Raw genomic sequence first — 27,092 nt, 5'->3', positions numbered from 1 at the left:
ACCTAGCCCGGGTATCCTGGAAGGATATTGACCTCATCCCGTCAGTAGAGGAGACCTGGATGTTCTTTTAAAAGTAATTTCCCCACCATCTTAAATACCGTAATTGGTTGACTATAAGCCTTTACTTTATTCCCACGCTTTGAACCTCGCGGTTTATACAATGACGCGGCTAATTTATGGATTTTTCCCACTTTCACAAGATTCATGCCGCCAAAAAACTGAGCACCGTCACATAATGTGACGTAAAATCGAGCGCGCTCAAACTTCCCATCATTCTGATAACTGTAGTAATTTTGTCACCCTCATCATGGCAAAGACACAGAGAAATGCATATGATGCAGCTTTCAAGTTGAAGGCGATCGATCTGGCTGTTGGAAAATGAAAGAGAGCTGCTGCACGGGAGCTTGGCCTTAATGAGTCGATGATAAGACGTTGGAAACAGCAGCGTGAGAAACTGACTTGGTACAAAAAGACAACAAAGGCTTTCAGAGGGAAGAAAAGCAATGGCCCAAAGTATTTGCAGCCACTCGACATCAGTGTAAATCGTGCATTTAAGGTGGCTCTCCTTGTTCAGTGGGAGTCTTGGATGACAAGTGGGGAGAAATCCTTCACTAAAACGGGCTGTATGTGAAGAGCAACTTATGGTCAAGTTTGCCAGTGGGTCCTGACAGCGTGGAGCATTGTCAAAAAATCCACTATCATCAACGGGTTTCAAAAGGTTGGACTGCTGCGTGTTGAAGGGGCAGCATGAGCTCAGCGGGGTATTTGCCTCCGGATGAAAGTGACGAGAGCGACAATAAAAACGATCCAACATCGGATGAAGCAATTCTGAGGCTATTCATCTCCGACACCGAAGGAGATGACTTCAGTGGTTTCAGTGCAAAGGAGGAGGAAGATAGTGACCAAGTCCATTTGTTTCAATGTACCGGTAGGCACCTGCGGCTTATAGACGTGTGCGGCGTATTTATGTTCAAAATACATATTTTTCAATAATTCAGTGGGTGCGGTATATATTCGGGTGCGCTTAATAGTCCAGCAATTATGGTAAGCATGCCCCTTTTCAAAAAAATGTAGAACTAAGAACAGATATAGCCCTTGGTTCACTTCAGACCTGACTGCCCTCGACCACCACAAAAACATCCTGTGGCGTACTGCGCTAGCATCAACTAGTCCCCGCGATATGCAACTTTTCAGGGAAGTCAGGAACCAATACACACAGTCAGTTAGGAAAGCAAAGGCTAGCTTTTTCAAACAGAAATTTGCATCCTGTACCTAATTCCAAAAAGTTCTGGCACACTAAAGTCCATGAAGAATAAGAGCACCTCCTCCCAGCTGCCCACTGCACTGAGGCTAGGGAACATGGTCACCACCGATTTCTAAATCTACGATAGTTGAGAATTTCATTAAGCAGTTCTCTACGGCTGGCCATGCTTTCCACCTGGCTTCCCCAACCCTGGCCAACCGCTCCACACCCCCCGCAGCTACTTGCCCAAGCCTCCCCAGCTCTCCTTCACCCAAATCCAGATAGCAGATGTTCTGAAAGAGCTGCAAAACCTGGACCTGTACAAATCAGCTGGACTAGACAATCTGGATCCTCTCTTTCTAAAATTATCCGCCACCATTGTTGCAACCCCTATTTCTATTTTTTTCAACCTTTCGTATCGTCCGAGATTCCTAAAGATCGGAAAGCTGCCGCGGTCATCCCCCTCTTCAAAGGGGGTGACACTCGAGACCCAAACTGTTATAGACCTATATTTATCCTGCCCTGGCTTTCTAAAGTCTTTGAAAGCCAAGTTAACAAACAGATCACTGACTATTTCGAATCCCACCGTACCTTCTCCGCTGTGCAATCCGATTTCTGAACTGGTCACGGGTGCACATCAGCCACGCTCAAGGTACTACACTATCATAACTGCCATCGATAAAAGACAGTACTGTGCAGCCGCCTTCATCGTCCTGGCCAAGGCTTTCGAATCTGTCAATCATCGTATTTTTATCGGCAGACTCAGCGGCCTTGGTTACTAAAATGACTGCCTCGCCTGGTTCACCAGCTACTTCTCAGAGTTCAGTGTGTCAGATTTGGGAGGGCCTGTTGTCTGGAAGTCTCTGTGGGGGTACCACAGGGTTCAATTCTCTGGCTGACTGTTTTCTATGTATATATCAACAATGTCGCTCTTACTGCGGGTGATTCCCCGATCCACTTCTAAGCAGACGACACCATTCTGTATACTTCTGGCCCCTCTTTGGACACTGTTAACAAACCTCCAAATGAGCTTCAATGGCATACAGCACTCATTCTGTGGCCTCCAACTGCTCTTAAGAATCTTCAATCCAAAATTAAATCTATAATTGGCTTCCTATTTTGCATCAAAGCCTCCTTCACACACGTAAAACTGACTATCCCTATATTGTTTTTATTGACCTTTTTTTGTTCTTTTGCACACCAGTATTTGTACTTCCACATCTATCACTCCAGTGTGAATTTGCTAAATTGTAATTACTTCGCTACTATTGGCCTATTTATTGCCTTACCTCCTTACTCCATTTGCACACACTGTATATTGATTTTTCTATTGTTATTTGACTGTACTTTTGTTTATCCCATGTGTAACTCTGTTTTTTGTCGCACTGCTTTGCTTTATTTTGATCAGGTCACAGTTGTAAATGAGAACTTGTTCTCAACTGGCCTACCTGGTTAAATAAAGGTAAAATAAAACACAATGTAGAAATAATAGCCTACTTTGACAATTCAGGTAATGCAACAAGTATTAGAGACGAAGATAGAAGATACGCAACTGTTCAGAGAAATGATTTGTAGGATGTATTTCACACTGTCACTTTAGTGTTTGCGTTTAGCCTACAACATATCATGGAACTTCTGGAACCACGGCCCCACCCTGCAAAGTGTCACAGAACACGTGGAGTACCCAACAGAGGTTTTTCCCACTCTTTGCCCTGCATCCACTCCAGATGCGCACCCTTTCTTGTGCCCTTCAAGCTTCACCTGCTTTCCTATGAGTTACAACTCAGTTCACACGCCCTGGTGCCACACTATTGGCTCTCCTCTTCCTGCCACTGTAGCCATATCACAAAGTGATTGCACAAGCTGAATTTTGAATGCTTTTAGGCCCCTGCAGTTGGGGTTTCTGGTAAGGGGCCTTTTGCAGGGTCCCCCACACAATTTATGATGGCAATGTTGAGCATCCCCCAAACGCATACTTCCACAATTTTCTGCCTGTGTGTCCAATATTGTAATAGCTCCTCGGTTGGTCAAGATGGCCAACCCCACCCATTCTTTTGGTATAACCCATTACAAGCTCTAGAGCAGATAAGTTCCTACCACTTCAAAACGACTCCAAACCCCCTGCCACTGTCACTTTAGGCCCAGGCTGTGTGGTACAATGGTGGGACTTGGGGCAGACACACTCGATGGAAACGTAGGCTTCCCTCTCAGGTGTGCTCTCCCTTTTCCCCTCCCTCTGCTCTGTACTCTCATTCTGCTTCCACTCTCCACATCTCTATCTCTCCAATCATCTCTAACACTCCTCTTTCTCCATGCCTTTTTGCTGCTGAGCCCTGACTCCATATCATGCCCTTTGTTTTCACTGACCTAGAGGAACAGGGAGAGGAGCAACAAATAGGATGCAATTGTAGTCAGGAACAACTCACTCACTCAATGTCTCTTCCTTCCTCTTTTTGTCTCCCAACCATACACATACTCTCTTCCTAATAAAGAGTTTCCATAATAAATTGTGTGATAGTTACCCGGCTCCCTTTCCACACTCTCCCTCTCTCTCTCTCCTCCAATCAACTCTTGCTTTCTTGCTTGACTAGCTACAGAGTTAGCCAATGTTGGCTGGTTAGTTACGAAGCTGGGACAGTTTCCAAATGAATTGCAGTAGTAGAAATGGGCCAAAACAAGTAGTTTGTTAGCTGGCTTTGTAAACGAATATCCTTCTCATATGAGCTCCACTGCGCAGGCATATACTACTTTAACATGACAGCTAAGCTGTCAAATAATAGGAAGACAAGCCAATGAGTATCTGTACCTTGCAAACATGACAAACCATAACCTAAGCCCAACAGATAAACACAAATTACTCTAGCCCTCATTTCAGTGGCTAGTTAGCTGCCCTTTATGGCTGGCTAGTGAAAGTGACAGCTGAGGTTGGCGCTTTGAGCGCAGCCCAAATTTACTGCTACACACCTTTTCTTGCCTGACCGACTAACTAGCTAGCTAGCTAAACACTGAAACTATTTCCATGTGACAGAGAGAAATCATTCGAGCTCCTCTGCTGATGTGCTCGCCTGTCCCAACCAAGCTATCATTACACGACAGTGCTTGCTATTCCCCAAATTTCACAGCATCAAATGTTGACAACACCAAATGTTCAGTATCAGTCAAAAGTTTGGACACCTACTCATTCAAGGGTTTTTCTTTCTTTTTTTACTATTTTTTACATTCTAGAATAATAGTGAAGACATCAAGACTATGAAATTACACACCTGGAATCCTGTAGTAACCAAAAGTGTTTTGTTTGAGAATCTTCAAGGTAGCCACCTTTTTCCTTGATGACAGCTTTGCACACTATTGGCATTCTCTCAACCAGCTTCACCTGGAAAGCTTTTTCCGACAATCTTGAAGGAGTTCCCACATGCTGGGCACTTGTTAGCTGCTTTTCCTTCACTCTGCGGTCCAACTCATCCCAAACCATTTCACTTGGGTTGATGTCATCTGGGTGTGGAGGCCATGTCATCTGAGTGTGGAGGCCATGTCATCTGAGTGTGGAGGCCATGTCATCTGATGCAGCACTCATCACTCTCCTTGGTCAATTAGCCCTTACACAGCCTGGAGGTGTGTTGGGTCATTGTCCTGTTGAAAAACAAATGATAATCCCACCAAGTGCAAACCAGATGGGATGGCGTATCGCTGCAGAATGCTGTGGTAGCCATGTGGGCTAAGTGTGCCTTGAATTCTAAATAAATCACTGTGTCACCAGCAAAGTACTGTCACATGACCTCCATGCTTCACGGTGGAAACCATACATGCGTCTCACAAAGACACTCCGGTTGGAACTAAAAATCGCACATTTGGACTCGTCAGACCAAAGGCCAGATTTCCACCGGTCTAATGTCCATTGCTCGTGTTTCTTGACCAAATCAAGTCTCTTCTTATTATTATTGGTGACCTTTTAGTAGTTGTTTCTTTGCAGCAATTCAACCATGAAGGCTTAATTCATGTTGTCTCCTCTGAACAGTTTGTTACTTGAACTCTTGAAGCATTTATTTGGGCTGCAATTTCTGAGGCTGGTAACTCTAATGAACTCATGCTCTGTAGCAGAAGTAACTCTGGGTCTTCCTTTCCTGTGGCGGTCCTCATGAGAGCCAGTTTCATCCGTGCTTGGTGGTTTTTGCGACTGCAATTGAAGAAAGTTTCAAAATTCTTCACATTTTCTGCATTGACTGATCTTCACGTGTTAAAGTAATGATGGCCTGTCATTTCTCTTTGCTTATTTGAGCTGTTCTTGCCATAATAGGGACTTGGTCTTTTACCAAATAGGGCTATCTTCTGTATACCACTACTAACTTGTCACAACACAACTTATTGGCTCAAATGCATTAAGAAGGAAAGAAATTCCACAAATTAACTTTTAACAAAGCACACCTGTTAATTGAAATGCATTCCAGGTGACTACCTCATGAAGCTGGTTGAGAGAATGCCATGTGTGCAAAGCTGTCAAGGCAAAGGGTGGCTATTTGAAGAATCTCCCATTTTTTAAATATATTTTGAATCAACTCTTTTTTTCTTTTTTTTACTACATGATTCCATGTGTTATTTCATAGTTTTGATGTCTTCACTATTATGCTACAATGTAGAAAATAGTAAAGAAAAATCGACCCACTTATAACTCAATGTAGCCAAGTTAGCCATGTTATTAATACAACTTTGCTGACATATGCATCACGGAAGTATACTATGGGCTACTCTGTAATATATTCTGTGGAGGAAATGGATGATCATCTGAAATCTCTCTCGCTCTCTGTCTATAGGGCGTACTCACTCGTCGACTCCAGCCAGGTGTCCACTTTCCTCATCTCCATCCTCCTCATTGTCTATGGCAGCTTCAGGTGGGTACCCCGTCTAAGTGCTTACATCCCAGATAGGCAGACACTTGTCACTATGGGGCTCAGCTTTTTTTATCATGTTATTTCCATTATAGTAAGCATTGAACACCTATGTTGAGCTATCCACCCTTTTTAAAACAAGTCTTTGCTATTCTCTCCGTGAGAGAAGCTTGACTTATTTCAGTTAGTCAACCTTTCTTTCCACCTTTCCCTCTTTCCCCATGCAGATCGTTGAACATGGACTGTGAGAACCAGGAGAAGGATAAGGATGGTAACCCTGTCCCGAATGGGGCCTTCAACAATGGCAACACAAACAACAGTGAGTCTCACATATTTGGTGAGACATAAGACATACAGAGCGTGTGTTTTTCTTTTCTGTTTACAAGTTGGAAGTTGTCATACCATGGATTCTGTATATTTATTTGTTGGTTTGTTTGCTGTTACCCAGGCTATAGATGCAGCACATGCAGAAATGTGTATGCCTGTGTGTGTGTATGATAGTGATTGTGTATGATAGTGATTGTCTATCTCTGTGTGTTTGAGCATTCTCACTTGTGCATGTATTGTGTTGTCTTGCAGGTATTCAAACCATAGACTCCACGCAGGCTCTGTTCCTGCCCATAGGAGCCTCCGTGTCTCTGCTCGTCATGTTCTTTTTCTTCGACTCTGTCCAGGTGGTTTTCACCATTTGCACCGCAGGTACCTGACCCGTCACACCACACACACAAACAAATGTGCCATAATGTTAGAGCAATTTCTTGTCTAAAGGCAAGCAGACATTAATTTAGTTGTTTTCTTAGAGCATGATATATTAGTTGTGCAGTTAGGCAAAATACAAGTCATAATGCATTGATTTAACAAAAACATTTCTCTGCATACTTCTTATGGGTGAGATGACAATGATTATCACTGTTAAACTGAGTGGAAACCAATGGACTGAAACAAACTGTCTGGTTACGAGTAGTCTCTCGTTCACTTATCTATCTCCCTCTTTGTTGTTCCTCATCAGTTCTTGCGACAATTGCGTTTGCATTCCTCCTGTTGCCAATGTGCCAGTACTTGACCAGACCCTGCTCCCCACAAAACAAGTAAGTAAGTTTCTTTGTCCATTTGTCTCGCTCTCTTTCTCTCTCTCTCTCTCCCAGGACCCTGCTGTCTTCCTCTCCCCCTTCTGGCTCTCTTTATCTCTATTGTTCTCTCTTATCTCTCACAAATCTACATAATGCCATTTGAATCGGTGTGTGCCTGCTGGCCTGTGATCACTTTGGCACCAAAAATAGCAAAATACCAATTGTTCCGCAGCATATGCTAATGGGTCTCTATTCACTCCTAAGGCACAACTGATTCGGCACCATCCGTCCTCAGGCTCATCAATAGGATGTTAGAGATGTATGGTATCATGTTGGTCCACATGTCAAACTGAGAGGCTACCATAGCCAAGTCTCCAATGTCACAACTCTTTAATTCCCCTTTTCTGTTTGACAATGTAAAGCATCTGGCCTTTATTTGAACTCTTAAGTAAACTTTGCTATATCTACGTATTTAACCCCGTACATATCGACATGTGTTTAGAAAATGTAATTTTCCAGTGAAGAGTGTGTATTGTCCAGTGTGTATAAACCATCTCTCTCCCTCCTCCCCCCTGTAGGATATCGTTTGGCTGCTGTGGGCGCTTCACTCTGGCTGAGCTCCTCGCCTTCTCCCTCTCTGTCATGCTGGTGCTGATTTGGGTGCTGACGGGACACTGGCTGCTCATGGATGGTATATCATTGTGTCATAACTACCTTGTGTTTGAATGTGTGTGGGGGCATAAACGGCGTGTTTCAGATTATTGTTTGCCATTGCCTTTCTTTAGTTTCTCTATCTCAGTTTGTGTGTCTCACTCTCTGAGCTCCATTACTTGTGTTTTTGAGCTGCATGTGTTCATATTAGAGGTCTTCATGGGTCCAACGGAACCAGAGTTTTCGAGATCGGGACTGGAGCGGGCGCGCGTCCTAAATTCTGACTTTTGTCTCGGATCAGGGTTAGGACTGAAATAATTGTCACAGGTCTTGGGTATGTGCAATCAAAATGTATTTACCGACTCGACTTTATTGGACCTGTCCTCTGTTAATTTTGTATTTGTGTGATGAGAACTGCACACGCTTGTTATCTGAGTCAGCTAATTGCAACTCAATAAATCGTATAGCTTATGTCCAGCTGAAACTGGTTCCGGCTGCACATCTCAGTAGCCTAGGCTACTGTTATTGCGATGATGGAGTAAAACAAAAGTTAGGGGATGAGAAGTATAGTGAAAAGAAGCTGACAGGGGGAATGTCCTCGGACAAGTTTTAATATTCTAGTGGACAAAGATGAGAAGCACGTTGGTGTGGCCTAATGGACTGTGCTATTTAGGTTTGATGCAATTTTCTACCTTTCATTGATTTATTTTCGTATTCAATCAATTGTATTATTGTAAATCCATTATTATATACCTATTAATAATCTAAATAAGTTGTGCAAAAATTGGTATGTTTTACTTTTTGTTGGCTAACTTTGTGCTTCGTATTTAGTTTAAGGCTAAATGACAAAAAAAAATCTATGTTAAAAGTAGGCCTGTTGTAAAATAAATAGCATTCATCTATTGCTGTCATTTGTTGGGAAGGACTACTGCAGGCAATCTCTTTTGTTGGTAAAAGCTTCTATAGTCCAGTTCTGTATTTTTATTATTAAAGACTTGACTGACTTTTGTTACTACCCTAATAAAGTTAAGCAACTTTTGTGTAGGTATGGTTATTATTAGACTTAGGCAGTGCACACAGGCACTCAAACGGACTCTTGACAGTTGAACTTCGGGTGAGGGGACTGTTTTAGGCTTTGCAGAGTTGCTCCTTTAGGCTAACAATTATCATGCTTATCTTTCTAAAAAATATTCTGATAGAAAATTTACAAAGTAGCCTCCTGTACACGTATAGCAGTAGTAGCCTATATAGATATCTGACAAATCTAAAGAAGTCCATGGTGCCGGCATATCTCTCTCTTTCTCTCATTCTCTCTAGGCTGGTCTCCCTTTATATATGAATATTCTACACAACCAATGGTAGTTTTTGTTATAGGCAGTTGTTAAGGGCACGTAACTGTGGATCATTTGGCCAATATCGCTTGTTTATTGATGGCGCTAGCAGCGCCCAGTTGGGAGTTTTCGTTCATTCTGCTTTCGGATCTGGACAGGTCTCTCTGAGCCGAACCAGCATGGATCTCTTTTACCACGGCCCTTTTCGGAATGGGTCTGACTGTCCTCGGGTCCATTGGGAACAGCCTGTTTTTAAAATGTAATTACTGCATATTTGGTTGGGTGGTTTTTGGACATGTGCAGACCTCTAGTTCATGTCTGATCCCTCTCTCTCTCGTGCTCTCTGAGCTTCATGTGTGTGTTCATAAAGGTTTGATTCCTCTGTCTATCTCAGATCTCTGTGTGTGCATTTCTTTCCTTCTCTCCCCCTCCCTCCATGTGTGATATTCCTCTCTCTCTCCTCAGCTCTTGCCATGGGGTTGTGTGTGGCCATGATAGCGTTTGTGCGGCTGCCCAGTCTGAAGGTGTCTTGCCTGCTGCTGTCAGGGCTGCTCATCTATGACGTGTTCTGGGTAAGAGAGCCCCTCTCCTCCCTTCAACCCACCGCCACCCAGTTGACCCAAATACGACTGCTAAAACACAGGCAGGGCCATGAGTCATCCGGCCCGCGAGGGGGTCCAATCCGGCCCGTGAGGGGGTCCAATCTGGCCCACGGGTGGTTTGAGTTTAAAAAAAGTTACAAATATCTTGAATGTGTCCAGCGTGCTAATATTCACCAAAATTTAAGCTAGACAGTTGAGGAACATGGAAAATTCCAAAACACTATGATGAAAAATTAAGTGGGGGGCTGTCAATATTTTGATCCCTAGTTGCACCACACGTTCCCAAGCCATCTTGGTGTTCAATGTGTACATTTATATTTTTTAAACTGTGGTGCTTTGTGTTTGATGTTGTAAATGTTTCTGCAACTTTGTGTGCTATTTTGGCCTCTTGTAAAAGAGGTGGTTAATTTCAATGAGACTAACCTGGTAATATACAATTCAAGTAAAACTATGGATAGAGGACTATTTTTAGCACATTTTGATGGTGAGGAAATGCATTAAAAAATTAAGGGGTGTGTGAACTAGAGGTCGACCGATTAATCGGAACGGCCGATTTAATTAGGGCCGATTTCAAGTTTTCATAACAATCGGAAATCGGTATATTTGGACCCCGATTTTTGCCTATTTTTATTTATTTTTACACCTGTATTTAACTAGGCAAGTCAGTTAAGAACACATTCATATTTTCAATGACTGCCTAGGAATAGTGGGTTAACTGCCTTGTTCAGGGGCAGAATGACAGATTTTTTTTACCTTGTCAGCTCAGGGATTCAATCTTGCAACCTTGCGGTTAGCTAGTCCAACGCTCTAACCGCCTCTCATTGCACTCCACGAGGAGCTTGCCTGTTACGCAGATGCAGTAAGAAGCCAAGGTAAGTTGCTAGCTAGCATTAAACGTATCTTATAAAAATCAATCATAATCACTAGTTAACTACACATGGTTGATGATATTACTAGTTTATCTAGCGTGTCCTGCATTGCATATAATCGATGCGGTGCGCATTTGCGAATAAGGACTGTCGTAACTCCAAACGTGTACCTAACCGTAAACATCAATGCCTTAAAATCAATACACAGAAGTATATATTTTTAAACCTGCATATTTAGCTAAAAGAAATCCAGGTTAGCAGGCAATATTAACCAGGTGAAATTGTGTCACTTCTCTTGTGTTCATTGCACGCAGAGTCAGTACATATGCAACAGTTTGGGCTGCCTCATTTGCCAGAATTTTACGTAATAATGACATAACATTGAAGATTGTGCAAGGTAACAAGAATATTTAGACTGATGGATGCCACCCGTTAGGTAAAATACAGAACGGTTCCGTATTTCACTGAAAGAATAAATGTTTTGTTTTCAAGATGATAGTTTCTGGATTTGACCATATTAATGACCTAAGGCTCGTATTTCTGTATGTTATAATTAAGTCTATGATTTGATAGAGCAGTCTGACTGAGCGACTGTAGGCACCAGTAGGCTCGCAAGCATTCATTCAAACAGCACTTTGTCCTATAAATAGTCCTATAATAACTACAACCTAAAACTTCTTACCTTGGAATATTGAAGACACATGTAAAAAGGAACCACCAGCTTTCATATGTTCTCGTGTTCTGAGCAAGGAACTTAAACGTTAGCTTTCTTACATGGCACATATTGCACTTTTACTTTCTTCTCCAATACTTTGTTTTTGCATTATTTAAACGAAATTGAACATGCTTCATTATTTATTTGAGGCTAAATTGATTTTATTGATGTATTATATTAAGTTAAAATAAGTGTTCATTCAGTTTTGTTGTAATTGTCATTATTACAAATACATTTTTAAAATCGGTCGATTAATCAGTATCGGCTATTTTGGTCCTACAATAATCGGTATCGACCCTGAAAAATCATAATCGGTCGACCTCTAGTGTGATCCCCAAAAGCGGCCCCTGGGCAAAATTAGATGGTCACCCCGGCTGTAAAATCAAATCACATTTTATTGGTCACATACACATGGTTAGCAGATGTTAATGCAAGTGTAGCGAAATGCTTGTGCTTCTAGTTCTGACCGTGCAGTAATATCTAACAAGTAATCTAAACATTTCACAACTTCCTTATACACACAAATGTAAAGGAATGATTAAGAATATGTACATATAAGTATATGGATGAGCGATGGACGAACGGCATAGGCAAGATGCAGTAGGGTATGTAAACATTATATAAAGTGGCATTGTTTAAGTGACTTGTGATCAATTTATTACATCCAAATGTTAATTATAAGTCTGTATGTTGTCAGAAGCTACTCCATGTTAGTGATGGCTGTTTAACAGTCTGATGGCCTTGAGATAGAAGCTTTTTTTTCAGCCTCTCGGTCCCAGCTTTCATGCACCTGTACTGACCTCGCCTTTTGGATAATAGCGGGGTGAACAGGCAGTGGCTCGGGTGGTTGTTGTCCTTGATCTTTTTGGCCTTCCTATAACATCGGGTGTTGTAGGTGTCCTGGAAGGAAGTTAGTTTGCACCCGGTGATGCGTTGTGCAGACCTCACTACCCTCTGGAGAGCCTTACGGTTGTGAGCGGAGCAGTTGCCGTACCAGGCGGTGATACAGCCCGACAGGATGCTCTCAATTGTGCATCTGTAAATGTTTGTGTTTTTGGTGACAAGACAAATTTCTTCAGCCTCCTGAGGTTGCCTTACCACGTTGTCTGTGCGGATGGACCATTTCAGTTTGTCCGTGATGTGTACGCCGAGGAACTTAACTTTCCACCTTCTCCACTACTGTCCCGTCGATGTGGATAGGGGGTGCTCCTTCTGCTGTTTCCTGAAGTCCATGATCATCTCCTTTGTTTTGTTGAGGTTGAGTGTGAGGTTATTTTCCTGACACCACACTCAGAGGGCCCTCACCTCGTCACTGTAGACTATGTCAGAGTGGCTTACTGTATGTGCGAAGACATAAGGTACAGAGTTCCACTGTTCCAGGTCTCTTAGGGTAATTAAAGTGGACAGAGCAGAACAGGGAATAGAGCAGAATGGTATAGACTGACATTTCCATGCTAACAGGACAGTTGATGTTAATGGTTATTCCCGCTGTACACCATGGTAGAGCCTTAAAGGCCAACTCTGTTCTTCAATCACATTTGTCGTGGTTAGTCAACATGTGTAAGACAGAACTACAAACAGTGGCAATTTCTTAGGATTGCTTGAGCCCCAGTAGATGACTCTTCCATTTGTGTCTGTCCCCCAGGTGTTCTTCTCAGCCTACATCTTCAACAGCAACGTGATGGTGAAGGTGGCCACCCAACCTGCTGACAACCCCTTAGACGTGCTCTCCAGGAAGCTCCACCTGGGCCCTGGGATGGGCCGTGACGTCCCACGCTTGTCCCTGCCTGGCAAGCTGGTTTTCCCCAGGTACCATAGCCTGACCGTGGGGGGTGGGGTCGCTGGACTTGTGTGTGAACCTCCAGCTCCATTCACTAGAGCTGTATTGATTAACCTCTGGTGTTGTTATGAGCGCTGAAACTCAGCTTGTATTTCTCTTCTCTTGCCTTTTCCCACCCTCTCTTACTTTTACCTTCCTGCTATGATGCAACCCACAACTGTCATCTCCTTATTATTCCCGCTCCTCCTCTTTGCATCCTGCCCTTCATCTTGTCTTGGTTCCCTCTCCCTCTTTTCTCCCTATTTCATCCATCCCTCCCCCTTTTCCCCCTATATCTCAACCCTCTCTCCCTCCAGTTCCACAGGCAGTCACTTCTCTATGCTGGGGATCGGGGACATAGTGATGCCGGGGCTACTGCTGTGCTTTGTGCTGCGCTACGACAACTACAAGAAGCAGGCCAACGGGGAGGCGGGGGGGCCAGGCACACCCGGGCGTATGGGGCGCGTCTCCTACTTCCACTGCACTCTCATCGGATACTTTGTGGGTAAGAACAGAGTGGAGAAGCGAGAGTGGTGGGATGGACCATCATGTAACACAGGGCTGCCCAATCCTGTTCCTGTCAGAGCGACCCTCGAGTAGTAACTAGGGCTTGGCAAAGTGTCAGAAACCTTCTGGTAAATTTCCAGAATTTTCCTGGACTTTTTCCATGTGAAGTTAAGCCTGGGAATTTTGCTTATCAGCTAACTTTTTTGATTAATTTAACAGTGAACATTTTGGGGGGGATACTACACATAAGGCAATTCTAGGTCTTGTGGCATATTTTGGTTAAACTATTCCCAATTCAATGGAATTGCAACCCTTTTCATGCACAGTGCGCTCTTCCACCACATATACAACTGATTCTCAAGATATTGCACACTAATGAGAAGCTATTGAGCCCACACTACTAACTACACTGTCTGAGCCAAGGACTACATACAGTGGGTCAAAAAAGTATTTAGTCAGCCACCAATTGTGCAAGTTCTACCACTTAAAAAGATGAGAGGCCTGTAATTTTCATCATAGGTACACTTCAACTATGACAGACAAAATTAGGGGGAAAAATCCAGAAAATCACATTGTAGAATTTTATTTGCAAATTATGGTGGAAAATGAGTATTTGGTCAATAACAAAAGTTTATCTCAATACTTCCTTATATATACCCTTTGTTGGCAATGACAGAGGTCAAATGTTTTCTGTAAGTCTTCACAAGGTTTTCACACACTTGCTGATATTTTGGCACATTCCTCCATACAGATCTCCTCTAGAGCCGTGATGTTTTGGGGCTGTTGTTGGGCAACACAGACTTTCAACTCCCTCAAAAGATTTTCTATAGGGATGAGATCTGGAGACTGGCTAGGCCACTCCAGGACCTTGAAATGCTTCTTACGAAGCCACTCCTTCGTTGCCCGGGCGGTGTGTTTGCGATCATTGTCATGCTGAAAGACCCAGCCACGTTTCATCTTCGATGCCCTTGCTGATGGAAGGAGGTTTTCACTCAAAATCTCACGATACATGGCCCCATTCATTGTTTCCTTTACACGGATCAGTCGTCCTGGTCCATTTGCAGAAAAACAGCCCCAAAGCATGATGTTTCCACCCCTATGCTTCACAGTAGGAATGGTGTTCTTTGGATGCAACTCAGCATTCTTTGTCCTCCAAACACAACGAGTTGAGGTTTTACCAAAAAGTTCTATTTTGGTTTCATCTGACCATATAATATTCTCCCAATCTTCTTCTGGATCATCCAAATGCTCTCTAGCAAACTTCAGACGGGCCTGGACATGTACTGGCTTAAGCAGGGGGACACGTCTGGCACTGCAGGATTTGAGTCTCTGGCAGCGTAGTGTGTTACTCATGGTAGGCTTTGTTACTTTGGTCCCAGCTCTCAGCAGGTCATTCACTAGGTCCCCCCCGTGTGGTTCTGGGATTTTTGCTCACCGTTCTTGTATTCATTTTGACCCCACAGGGTGAGATCTTGCGTGGGGCCCCAGGTCGAGGGAGATTATCAGTGGTCTTGTATGTCTTCCATTTCCTAATAATTGCTCCCACAGTTGATTTTTTTCAAACCAAGCGGCTTACTTATTGCAGATTCAGTCTTCCCAGCCTGGTGCAGGTCTACAATTTTGTTTCTGGTGTCCTTTGACAGCTCTTTGGTCTTGGCCATAGTGGAGTTTGGAGTGTGACTGTTTGAGATTGTGGACGGCTGTCTTTTATACTGATAAGTTCAAACAGGTGCCATTAATACCGGTAACAAGTGGAGGACAGAGGAGCCTCTTAAAGAAGACGTTACAGGTCTGTGAGAGCCAGAAATCTTGTTTGTAGGTGACCAAATACTTATTTTCCACCATAATTTGCAAATAAATTCATTAAAATCCTACAATGTGATTTTCTGGAGAGAAAAAAAATCTAATTTTGTCTGTGTACCTATGATGAAGTGTACCTATGATGAAAATTACAGGCCTCATCTTTTTAAGTGGGAGAACTTGCACAATTGGTGGCTGACTAAATACTTTTTTGTCCCACTGTACTTTCTGGTAAGTATTGATTACAATACTGGGTGGGGTGAATATATGTTATGACACATTTTTGTTTTTTACCTAGTAAATAGCAGCCTACAGCAAAGTGTGTTTTAGATCATTTCTGATAGTTAGTTTCTGCTACCATGTGGGTTTTAGCTTGCTTGAGCCTGCTGACTGAGTGTTAATTCACCTGTTCCCATACATGTTTAATTTAAAAAAATATATCTTACAAAGGAGTTGTTTTAATCTAACTGCGTAATTATTTATCTGTAAATGGAATTGTATTTGTTTTTTTTTACTCATTTTTCCCTAAACTTTACAAGAAAATGCCATGGGCACTATCAGATGTGTGGAGACATTTCACTGCAGCTAATGTAGAAGGAAAAGCTGTGTACATTTGCAAATACAGTGCCAAATCATATGTGAAGAATGCAACTAAGATGCAGAATTATCTGGCCAAGTGCATAAAGTTCCCTCAGCACTCACAACAAGCAGCAACTTACAAAAGGCCCTCTACCTCCTATTTGAGGTGAAAATGATGGATCGGACACCTTATCGATAGCAACAGCTCATGGTCCTCCTGGAATCAAAGTTTTTTTTTGACTCAATGGAGGAACGTAATCAGAGAAGTGCTAATGAATGTCTTTCTCGAGCTGTGTATACAACTGGTTCACCTCTGATGCTCCCAGGCACTGTGTATAGGAAGAGATTTCTGAATGTTCATCGCCCAGCATACACCCCTCCAACCAGACATGCTTTATCTACTAATTTGCTGGATGCAGAGTTCAAATGAAGGTCAAGCAAATAATAGAGAAATCAGACTGTATTGCAATCATCTCTGATGGGTGGTCAAATGTTAGTGGGCAAGGAATAATTAACTACATCTCCACCCCTCAACCAGTATTCTACAAGAGCACAGACACCAGGGACCACAGATACACCGGTCTCTACATTGCAGATGAGCTGAAGGCAGTCATCAATGACCTTGGACCACAGAAAGTATTTGCACTGGTGACAAACAATGCTGCGAACATGAAGGCTGCTTGGTCTAAAGTGGAGTCCTATTCTCACATCACACCCATTGGCTGTGCTGCTCATGCATTGAATCTGCTCCTCAATGACGTCATGGCACTGAAAATAATGGATACACTCTACAAGAGAGCCAAGGAAATGGTTAGGTATGTGAAGGGTCATCAAGTTGTTGTAGCAATCTACCTCGCCAAGCAAAGTGAGAAGAATAAGTGCACCACATTGAAGCTGCCCAGCAACACCCATTGGGGTGATGTCATCATGTTTAACAGTCTCCTGGAGGCGAAGAAGTCTCTCCAAGAAATGGCTAATCAGTCTGCTGATATGGACAGCCCCATCAAGAGGATCCTCCTCGATGATGTATTTTGGGAGAGAGAGGTAATGCAGCCTGGAACTCCTGAAAAATAGCAGTAGCCATTGCACAGAATGAGAGAGACAATGCCATCCTGTCTGATGTTCAGACTCTGCTTGCAGATGTAAGAGAAGAAATCCGTATTGCCCTGCCCACTTCACTGTTGCTCCAAGCAGAGGAAACTGCAGTTCTGAAATACATCAAAAAGTGTGAAGACTTCTGCCTGAAGCCCATACACTCCGCATTGTACACGTTGGACCCCAAGTATGCTGGCAAAAGCATCCTGTCTGGTGCAGAGATCCACAAGGCCTATGGTGTCATCACTGCCATGTTTCACCACCTTGGCCTAGCTGAGGGCAAGGTTCTTAGCGGTCTGGTGAAGTATACTTCCAAGCAAGGGCTTTGGGATAGACCTGCAATACGGCTGTCGTGCCAATATATATGTTAGATTGTGTTATACCGTTAAATCAGAATAGAGAGCCCCATTGAAATGACTTGTCAGTTTAGTTGCCACCCAAGAGTCCTGGATTACTTGTATTTAGAATTTAAGCTTATTTAAGAACTTTTTATTTTTCAAAACGTCAAATAACGTCATACAGTGAATTGTGAAAAATATTATGAGATTTAGGCCCCAGTGATGTACTGGGCCGTACACTACCCTCTGTAGCGCCTAGCTGAGCATTTCCTATACCAAGCGGTGATGCAACAGGTCAGGATGCTCTCTGGTACAGATGTATAACTTTTTGAGTGTCTGAGTTCCCGTGCCAAATCTGTTCAGCCTCCCTAGGAGGAATAGGCGTTGTCGTGCTCTCTTAAATGTTTTGGTGTGTTTGGACCATGATAGTTCCTTAGTGATGTGGACACCAAGGAAGTTGAAGCTCTCGACTCGCTCTCTACAGCCCTGACTATGTGTGTGGGTGCGTAGTCGCCCTTTCCTGTAGTCCATTATCAGCTCCTTTGTCTTGCTCACATTGACAAAGAGGTTGCTGTTGTCCTGGCACCACACTGCCACGTGTCAGCCTATAGGGAGGAGGTCAATCTTGTCGTCTGTGATCAGGCCTACCACTGTCGTGTAGTTGGCAAACTTAATAATGTTGAAGTCGTGGGGACTAAGCACGCACTCCTGAGGGGCCCCCGTGTTGAGGGTCAGTGTGGCAGATGTGCCTACCCTCACCACCTGGGGGCAACCCATCAGGAATTCCAATATCCAGTTCTAGAGGGAGGTGTTTAGTCCCAGGGTCCTTAGCTTAGTGATGAGCTTTGAGGGCACTATGGTGTTGAACGCAGAGCTGTAGTCAATGAACAGCATTCTAACGTAGGTGTTCCTTTTGTCCAGGTGGGTAAGGGCATTGTGGAGTGACCAGCCTTTCAAAGCATTTCATGGGTACAGATGTGAGTGCTATGGGGCGGTAGTAATTTACTATGGGGCGGTAGTGTGTTTCCTTGGCATTATTGGGCGAAGGACTATGGTGGACTCTGAAACATGTAGTTTTTACAGACTGGGTCAGGAAGAGCTTGACAATGTCAGTGAAGACACTTACCAGCTGGTCAGCGAATGCTCTGAGTCCTAGTAGTCCATCTGGCCCTGCAGCCTTGTGAATGTTAACCTGTTTAAATGGCTTACTCGCATTGGCTATGGAGAGCATGGTCACTCAGTCGTCTGGAACAGATGGTGCTCTCATACATAGTTCAGTGTTGCTTGCCTTGATGCAAGCATAAGGCATTTTGCTTGTCTGGTAGGCTCCCGTCACTGGGCAGCTCGCGGCTGGTATTCCCTTTGTAATCCGTGATAGTTTGTATGGTATAAAGAACCACACGTATCCATCATGGTGTGTTTTCATGGCACACATTGGGCCCCTTGTTAAAAGTGGAGAAATGTTTGAATGCCACAGGATATCGGAACATCATTGTGAATCAGGTGCATTTTATGGCAGTAGTGTATCCATCTGCAAATATATTTTTTTTCATGAGGATAATGCTCTGACACAAGTCTAGGATTGTCCAGGAATGGTTCCACATACATGACAGTGAATTCAGTTTTACTGCAGTGGCCTGCCCAGTCACCAGATCTTAATCCAATTGAGCATCTGTGGGATGAGAGAGAATAAACTATTCAGCGAAGAGATCCTCTACCAGCCAATTTGACAAAACTGTGGGAAGCATTGGAGTCAACATGGGCCAGTATCCCTGTGGAACGCCTTCGACACTTGTAGAGTCCATACCCTGATGATTTTGAGGCTGTTCCGAAGGCAAAAGTGGTGCATCTCAATAGTAGGAAAGTGTTCCTAATGTTTTGTACTTGCAGTGTATATTTAAGCAATAAGGCCCAAGGGGTTGTGGTATATGGCCAATATACCACGGCTAAGGATACAGCCCTTAGAAATATACCACAAACACCTGATGTGCCTTATGTGGTTACCCACATAATTAGAGCAGTAAATGTTTTCAGCCAATCAGCATTCAGGGCTTAAACCACCCACTTTATAATGGCAATTAAATGAATTCTCAAATAGTATTTTCTCTGTTAAGCTGTGTGCACTGAATTGACATGCATGATTGTTGCTGACACACCGATGTTCAGATGAAGAGAATTAAAGTCTTATCATGCGCACAATCGCAGAGCTCAACTCAAACAGTAGTGTGTAGCCTGTTGTAGCTGCTGTCAGTCATTCAAAGCCTATACTTTAACATTCAGGTATGGATGCAACTTTCCAGTGCTCATATTTTTTGCCATGTAATGTTATTAGAACAAAATCAGGAAACCCCATAGAATAGTTTAACTATTTACCTGGTTGCCTTGTGTGTTCCATGCCAGATAAATATTCCTTTTGAGATGCATTCAGGTTGCAAGAGTCATAGGGAGGGTAACATGTTTTCTTACAAGCAGTCAATGCACATCAATTTTTAATGCAAAAATACTTTAGAACGCTGTTTTGGCTTTTAGTAAAAAAAATATAAAAAATAGGGGGGGACAGTTTTCCATTGCTACCACTTTCTTAATTAGTCCTTCAATTACACGAGTGGCATCATTTAACAAATTCAATTACAACCAGTGTTTCAAGCATGATTTAGGTGCAGCTGCACAACAGTACAGTCGTGGCCAAATATTTTGAGAATGACATTCATTTTCAGTCTGCTGCCTCAGTTTGTATGATGGCAATTTGCATATACTCCAGAATGTTATGAAGTGATCAGATGAATTGCAATTAATTGCAAAGTCCCTCTTTGCCATGCAAATGACCTGAATCCCCCAAAAACATTTTCACTGCATTTCAGCACTGCCACAAAAGGACCAGCTGACATGTCATTGATTCTCTCATTAACACAGGTTTGAGTGTTGATGAGGTAAGGCTGGCGTTAACTCTGTCATGCTGATTGAGTTTGAACAACAGACTGGAAGCTTCGAAAGGAGGGTGGTATTTGGAATCATTGTTCTTCCTCTGTCAACCATGGGTACCTGCAAGGAAACACGTGCCGTCATCATTGCTTTGCACAAAAAAGTCTTCACAGGCAAGGATATTGCTGCCAGTAAGATTACACCTAAGTCAACCATTTATCAGATCATCAAGAACTTCAAGGAGAGCAGTTCAATTGTTGTGAAGAAGGCTTCAGGGCGCCCAAGAAAGTCCAGCAAGTGCCAGGACCTTCTCCTAACGTTGATTCAGCTGCGGAATTGGGGCACCACCTGTACGGTGCTTGTTCAGGAATGGCAGCAGGCAGGTGTAAGTGCATCTGCACGCAAAGTTAGGCAAAGACTTTTGGAGGATGGCTTGGTGTCAAGAAGGGTCGCAAAGAAGCCACTTCTCTCCAGGAAAAACATCAGGGACAGACTGATATTCTGAAAAGGGTACAGGGATTGGGCTGCTGAGGACTGGGGTAAAGTCATTTTCTCTGAATTCCCTTTCCGATTGTTTGGGGCATCTGGAAAAAAAGCTTGTCCGGAGAAGACAAAGTGAGCGCAACCATCAGTCCTGTTTCATGCCAACAGTGAAGCATCCTGAGACCATTCATGTGTGGGGTTGCTTCTCAGCCAAGGGAGTGGGCTCACTCACAATTTTGCCTAGGAACACAGTCATGAATAAAGAATAGTACCAACACATCCAGGAACAGTTTGGTGACGAACAATGCCTTTTCCAGCATGATAGAGCACCTTGCCATACGGCAAAAGTGATAACTAAGTGACTCGGAACAAAACATCAATATTTTGGGTCCCTGGCCAGGATACGCCCCAGACCTTAATCCCATTTGTGAATTTGTGGTCAATCTTCGAGGCGGGTGGACAAACATAAACCCACAAATTCTGACAAACTACATGTATTGATTATGCAATAATGGGCTGCCATCAGTCAGGATGTTGCCCAGAAGTTAATTGACAGCATGCCAGGGTGGATTGCAGAGGTCTTGAAAAAGAAGGGTCAACACTGCAAATATTGACTCTTTGCATCAACTTCATGCAATTGTCAATAAAAGCCTTTGACACTTAAATGCTTGTAATTATACTTCAGTATTCCATAGTAACATCTGACAAAAATATCTAAAGACACTGAAGCAGCAAACTTTGTGGAAATTAATATTTGCGTCATTCTCAACTTTTGGCCATGACTGTAGTAGCTCTTTTTGGTGAATATTGGGAACCGAATCGCATATGTGAAAGAGCCGTTCATTTGGCTCCTTGATTTGCATGCTATTTCTATTGCTTTTTGGGCTCCAGACGTCGATTTATCTGCAGAATATTTATAAAAGTGTTCTCTGAAGATGGTAATTCCTCAGTGCAGGAGCAATATAGTGAGGAGAGCGCCTTATTCTAGTCCACGCACTTTTCTTTAGTCCATACTTTATTTTTGGGGGGGTTTTGCAGGCCATCTGATCTCGTCAGGTAATAATGTATTTGAACTCACATTTCATAATCTGACGTGTTAGGCAATATTCAAGGCTTTAAATTAGATATAAAAAAAAAATCTTAATGGTTTTAGGTCAATTTTCTAAGCATTACTGAATAAAGAGCTGTTTGGGAGCAAAGTGTACGGCTCTTTTTTTTAGATGAATGGAGCCAAATGGTCCGCCTCACAGATAAGACTCGGAATGCCCATCGCTACGTAACATTGCTCAAAGGGGACAATGGAGTCTTAAAAGGGCAATGCCATGCTTTGTAATAAACATAACAATAATGAGTAATTATGTATATCTATGGTAGAATAATTATTATTAAAAATAATAACTTTCAGGATTGACAAACCCCATGTTTCAGCCTATGTAACATTTTGTAGCCACTATGCTTCATCGGTTGGGCTGCAGGTGAGGATGCTTATTGCTAATAGCACATCTGACAATAGACTATGCCTCATTCAGCTCACTGAGGGCCTGATGATTGGTTTATAAGTTCAGACGTGCTTGTCCATGGTTACATTACAAATGTGTAATGTTGGGGGTGCTCGGGGACCAGGGTTGGGAAACAGTGGGCTTTATGCATGGTCCAATATGTTAAAATATTCTTAAATATATTTTTAATACTTTTTCAGATACAACAAAAACAGTACAACCCCTCATTCTCCCATTCATCCCCTCCCTCCAAACCACCCACCAAGGCATCTATAAAAGTATGTTAAATAAGAAAGAAAACCCGAAACAAACAGTAATGGAAACAAAAACAATGGGGAGGAGCACAAATGGCCAGTAGAACAGACATGACTGCTTACCAAACTATGCAAGTTACACTAAGTAAAAGACAGGCTCTCCACGTGTTGTATCAATGGACCCAGGTTAAGTCTAACTTTGGTTGGGACCCAAGCACAATGTACCTAACCTTCTCCAGAGGCAGAGATCACCTCCTTAACCCACTGCTTAAAGGAGGCCGGCTTTGCAGACTTCCAGTGAAAGAGGACAAGGCGGCGAGCTAGCAGCGAGGCAAATTCTATCGCATATGTCTGATGCATGGTAGCACTCTGGTCTGGGGGAAGTACCCCAAAAATGGCAGTGACCAAGTTGGGGCTAACAGTTGTAATACACATGTGAGAGTGCCTCAAATGGGGTCTCGAATGCCACTCAAAGATTAGATTGGCATGACCAAAACATGTCCCACAGTTGCTGGACTCAGGCGGCATCTCAAGCACTTGGTCAACATTTGAGTATATTTTTGCCAATCTGTCATTTGACTAATGGAGACGGTGCAAAACCTTAAACTGAATAAGCCCATACCTTATCCAAAATGATGTGTGGATACGCCTAATACTTTGTTGCCATATATCATTTAGTAGCTCGTCACCTATGTCTTGCTCCCATGCAGATGTTGTATTTGCAAAGGAAGGCAGATTAATGTTCTGTATTATGTCGTATAATCTGGAGATTGTGCCCATCAGATAAAGGTTAAGATCTAAGCACCTCTCGACTGGACACTTAGTAAGCTCGAGTGGAAATGAAGGGACATGTTTTTGGGCAAAGCTGCGAGTTTGCAGGTATCTAAAGTGTGTATTGGGAATATTATGGTCAACCCTCAGAGTATGGAATGAGATTAATGTGTTCTCAACAAATAGGTCACACAAAAACACCACACCGTTCCTATGCCAAAACTGGAATTCCGTGTCAATCTGTGACGCTGGTATTAGATGTTAACCTCTTCAACCTATGGGGGCGCTAATTTCATTATTGGATTAAAAAAACGTGCCCGTTTTAAGCGCAATATTTTGTCACAAAAAGATGCTTGACTATGCATATAATTGACAGCTTTGGAAAGAAAACACTCTGACGTTTCCAAAACTGCAAAGATATTTTCTGTGAGTGCCACAGTACTGATGCTACAGGCGAATTGCGACAGGGGATGTCCTGATTGTCTGTCTTGAAATGCATGCGTACGAGATGTCATGAAGAGCCTCTGGCGAGTCAAGGGCAGAATAGAATTGCTTCAATTGATTGTTTATTTCTTTGGGATTGGTAGAAGTTAAATCTGTTGCAATACAGATTTCAGTTATGGTGCTGCTAGCAGCGGATTGTCGAAGCTGGTGAGAACAACTTGCCAGCTTTCTCTCTGTGTTCATCAAATTTTTAGTACGATCACATGACCAATGTTCTGAAAGCTGAGTAATAAAATATAAAGAAAATAAACGGCTTAAAACAGCAAAATACCCAGAAAACCTTGGACCCCTATGCTGGTCTTCCTCCTTTTGGAAGGCTGCATCTACCTCTTCTAGACGAGAGCAAAATACTACCATGTTAAACTGAACCTCAGTAGAGCTCAATCCAGGGCGAACATAATCAAGTGTACGCCTAGGAAAGGGGATTCTGGAGGCAACCACCTCAGCCATCCAAGGTATCTTATGCAATATGCATATTTGAAGGATAGTAAAACAATATATAAAAAAGGGAGTTGTAGGTATATGTATTAAACACGCTCACAGTATGTTAGTAGGGTACCCTATTAAGGCATGGAAAGAGAGCTCAGTGGCTAGCCTTAGGTAGCGACTAGGCTAATTATTACCGCTCCACCAAGCACCGTCGCTGTACAGCCGCAACTAGTTGATGAAAGCTAATTGTGCCATGTACTGTAAATAAAATTGTATTCAAACTATATTGTCCTTGTGAGAACATGTCACCATATACATACCATAATTGTTTATAATGTTATGTTACTGGATTAATAATTGTCATTTTTGGCAGCAGGGTGGAGGCACGTTTCAATCAAGATATAAATTCACTAGTTGGTCCGTGGTTGCGTTGGTCCGTGGTTACGTTAGCACGGCTAGTGCAGGGTCACGGTATGAGCCCACAATGGCTAGTTAGTATTATGCTGCCTGTCCTCCTGTGGGTGTTAGTGTGTAAACAATGTATTCTTTGCCCTTGGTTGGGTCTAAGAATGTCTTCTGCTTGCCGGAGGGAGTAGTGATCTTCAGGACAGCTGGTAAAGAATGCCGCACTTGGTGTCCAGGCAGCGGTGTAGGAGCCCCCTCACCTCGTTGAAGGCTGACCTCTTCTTTGTGACTGCCGCCGTGTAGTCCGGGTAAATGCCAACATTCTGTCTGTAGTGCGTGATGGGAGCCGCTCGCGCTGCCTTACAGAAAACGTCTCCTGAAGGTAGTGGAATTGAACTACTATGGGTCTGGGCGGTTCCCCATTCTTTGGTGTGGACTGTATGCTTCTGTGCGCACGGTTAAGGGTGGGGGCATAATCGAGGCCTAGAATTTCCTGTAGCAGTTTAGCTATGGACAGGGTAGGTCGCATTCCGCCTACGGTCTCGAGTCCCTCTCCCAGCCGAAAATGCGACCGTTCCCCTGGCGCTCTGTTCTCGGGGTCCTCAATCTTGGAAGTGAGTTAGACGACATCTGATGATAGCCGGGTGACTTGTTCTTTCAGTGTCACCACTATGTTGGAGTAAGTATTTGCGCCATCTTCCAGGCTATTCAGACTGGTGTCATGTCTCACCAGGTCTTCGTTAACGGAGTCTTTATGCTGACCTCGTGGCGAGAATAGCTATTTGTGCAGATAGGTCAGTGGATAATGACTCCACCTTAGCCAGCACAGTCAGATTTAATGATAGCTGCCATTACCATGGCTTGGTCAGGGGGATCAAAGTCTGTGTCAGGTGAGCCTGAGGCTTGAGCAGAGGCCTGCTCCTTTGTGGCCTGTGGCCTTTGTTGTCTCAACATTTTATGATTCCAAATTAAATGTTACAAAATGAACACTGGGGAGGTGTTGGTCAAGTATTAATAGTAAATTGTTCGCCCTGGATCGGAGCACTGAGAAAACACGTCTTCACATGTTGCTGCTCACCAGCGCCCCTGTTCAAATCATTTTTAGGTACATTTTTTTCTCCCCCAATATATTTTGGAGCTTTTAAGAGGTCACCAGTCACCAGGACTGAGCTTCTCAGTCCTTCAATATAAAAATATATTTTTAAAATATTTTTTAAAAAACTAAGCAAGGTGACTGGAATTGGCCAAACTCGCAGTTTAATACATGTACAAATTATCCTCTTTCCCTAAAAGTGTAATGGTCATGACTTACATCTTACATTAAAGGGGAGGTTAACTCTTTTTCTTTTTTTTTTTGCACTTTAACCCCTGGAAGTTTGACTGGAGTGTTTCTGACCTGTCTCTGTTCCCTCCAGGCCTGCTGACTGCCACTGTGGCCTCCAGGATCCACCGTGCGGCTCAGCCTGCCCTGCTCTACCTGGTGCCCTTCACCCTGCTGCCTCTACTCACCATGGCCTACCTGAAGGTACATATTGGGAGGCTTGATAAGGGGGAGAGGGGTGTGATGGGCTGGGAGATATGGAGTCAGTCATAAGTAGGTTAAGAGATCAGTCAAAATGGCAGGACTGCTGGGGAATCATTTTATATGACTCAAGTGTTTTGTGTAAATGTGTTTTGACTGAATACTGACCCAGAGGGAGGGAGACGGGACTGAGATGAACCGATAGAAGCAGTGTTAAGTGGTAGAGGAGGAGTAATCCAGGATCTAGGCAGATGGGATACCAGGCCAGGGACCCAGAAGTAATGGATGAGGACATAAGTGGATGTAGAGGGTATTATTAGGGATGCCACAGAGCGCCCGGTTATGCGGACAGAGCATTTTTTAAATCTAAATGGTTAAATGAGTGATGTCATTGTTGCAGTATTTTGTGAGTGGGCAACATCTACTATCATCGTAAATTGACATCTAGAATTATTTTGCCATATTTTATATTGCGCAAATTTCCCTAATGTGGACAATTTGTTACTACCTTACCCAAGTTTGCATTTTCGCCCCATAGAATATAGTGGCATTTCACATCCTTTTTACCTCAGATTGGTGATGTTAGTTTAAAAGTTTATAGTCATCACAATGACAAGATTGATTGCTTAAAACAGATTTGGTTTTGAACCATTGATTTTATTCACACGTGCCGGGCTTGGGCTGAAACGGAGTTAATGCAATTGTGACTGTTTATCTTATGCTGTGTCGTGGTTCGTTTAAGTTAACTAACAGAAAAAGTGTTTCCCGCTCCCTTTTTCGGGATGGCAGCCTGCCAAAATC

The 27,092-nt window shown here is 43.1% G+C and overlaps 1 protein-coding gene across 2 annotated transcripts in view; it reads left to right on the top strand.

Moving 5' to 3' along the window:
- LOC118385213 (signal peptide peptidase-like 3) overlaps positions 1-27,092 on the top strand; it is a 38,127-nt gene that overhangs the window by 7,331 nt on the left and 3,704 nt on the right. Inside the window, exons 2-10 of one of the 2 annotated variants that reach the window (XM_035772165.2) lie at positions 6,052-6,129; positions 6,354-6,445; positions 6,706-6,825; positions 7,136-7,214; positions 7,775-7,887; positions 9,644-9,750; positions 13,010-13,173; positions 13,501-13,688; positions 26,185-26,294. In XM_035772165.2, the coding sequence (XP_035628058.1) occupies positions 6,052-6,129; positions 6,354-6,445; positions 6,706-6,825; positions 7,136-7,214; positions 7,775-7,887; positions 9,644-9,750; positions 13,010-13,173; positions 13,501-13,688; positions 26,185-26,294 (1,051 nt within the window). Of the gene's footprint in view, positions 1-6,051; positions 6,130-6,353; positions 6,464-6,705; positions 6,826-7,135; positions 7,215-7,774; positions 7,888-9,643; positions 9,751-13,009; positions 13,174-13,500; positions 13,689-26,184; positions 26,295-27,092 lie in introns of both variants that reach the window. The other variant, XM_035772164.2, reaches the window with a different exon arrangement.

The sequence above is a fragment of the Oncorhynchus keta genome, chromosome 6, assembly GCF_023373465.1.
Source record: "Oncorhynchus keta strain PuntledgeMale-10-30-2019 chromosome 6, Oket_V2, whole genome shotgun sequence".
Lineage (NCBI taxonomy): Eukaryota > Metazoa > Chordata > Actinopteri > Salmoniformes > Salmonidae > Oncorhynchus > Oncorhynchus keta.
This window is presented reverse-complemented; position numbering and strand designations above follow the sequence as displayed.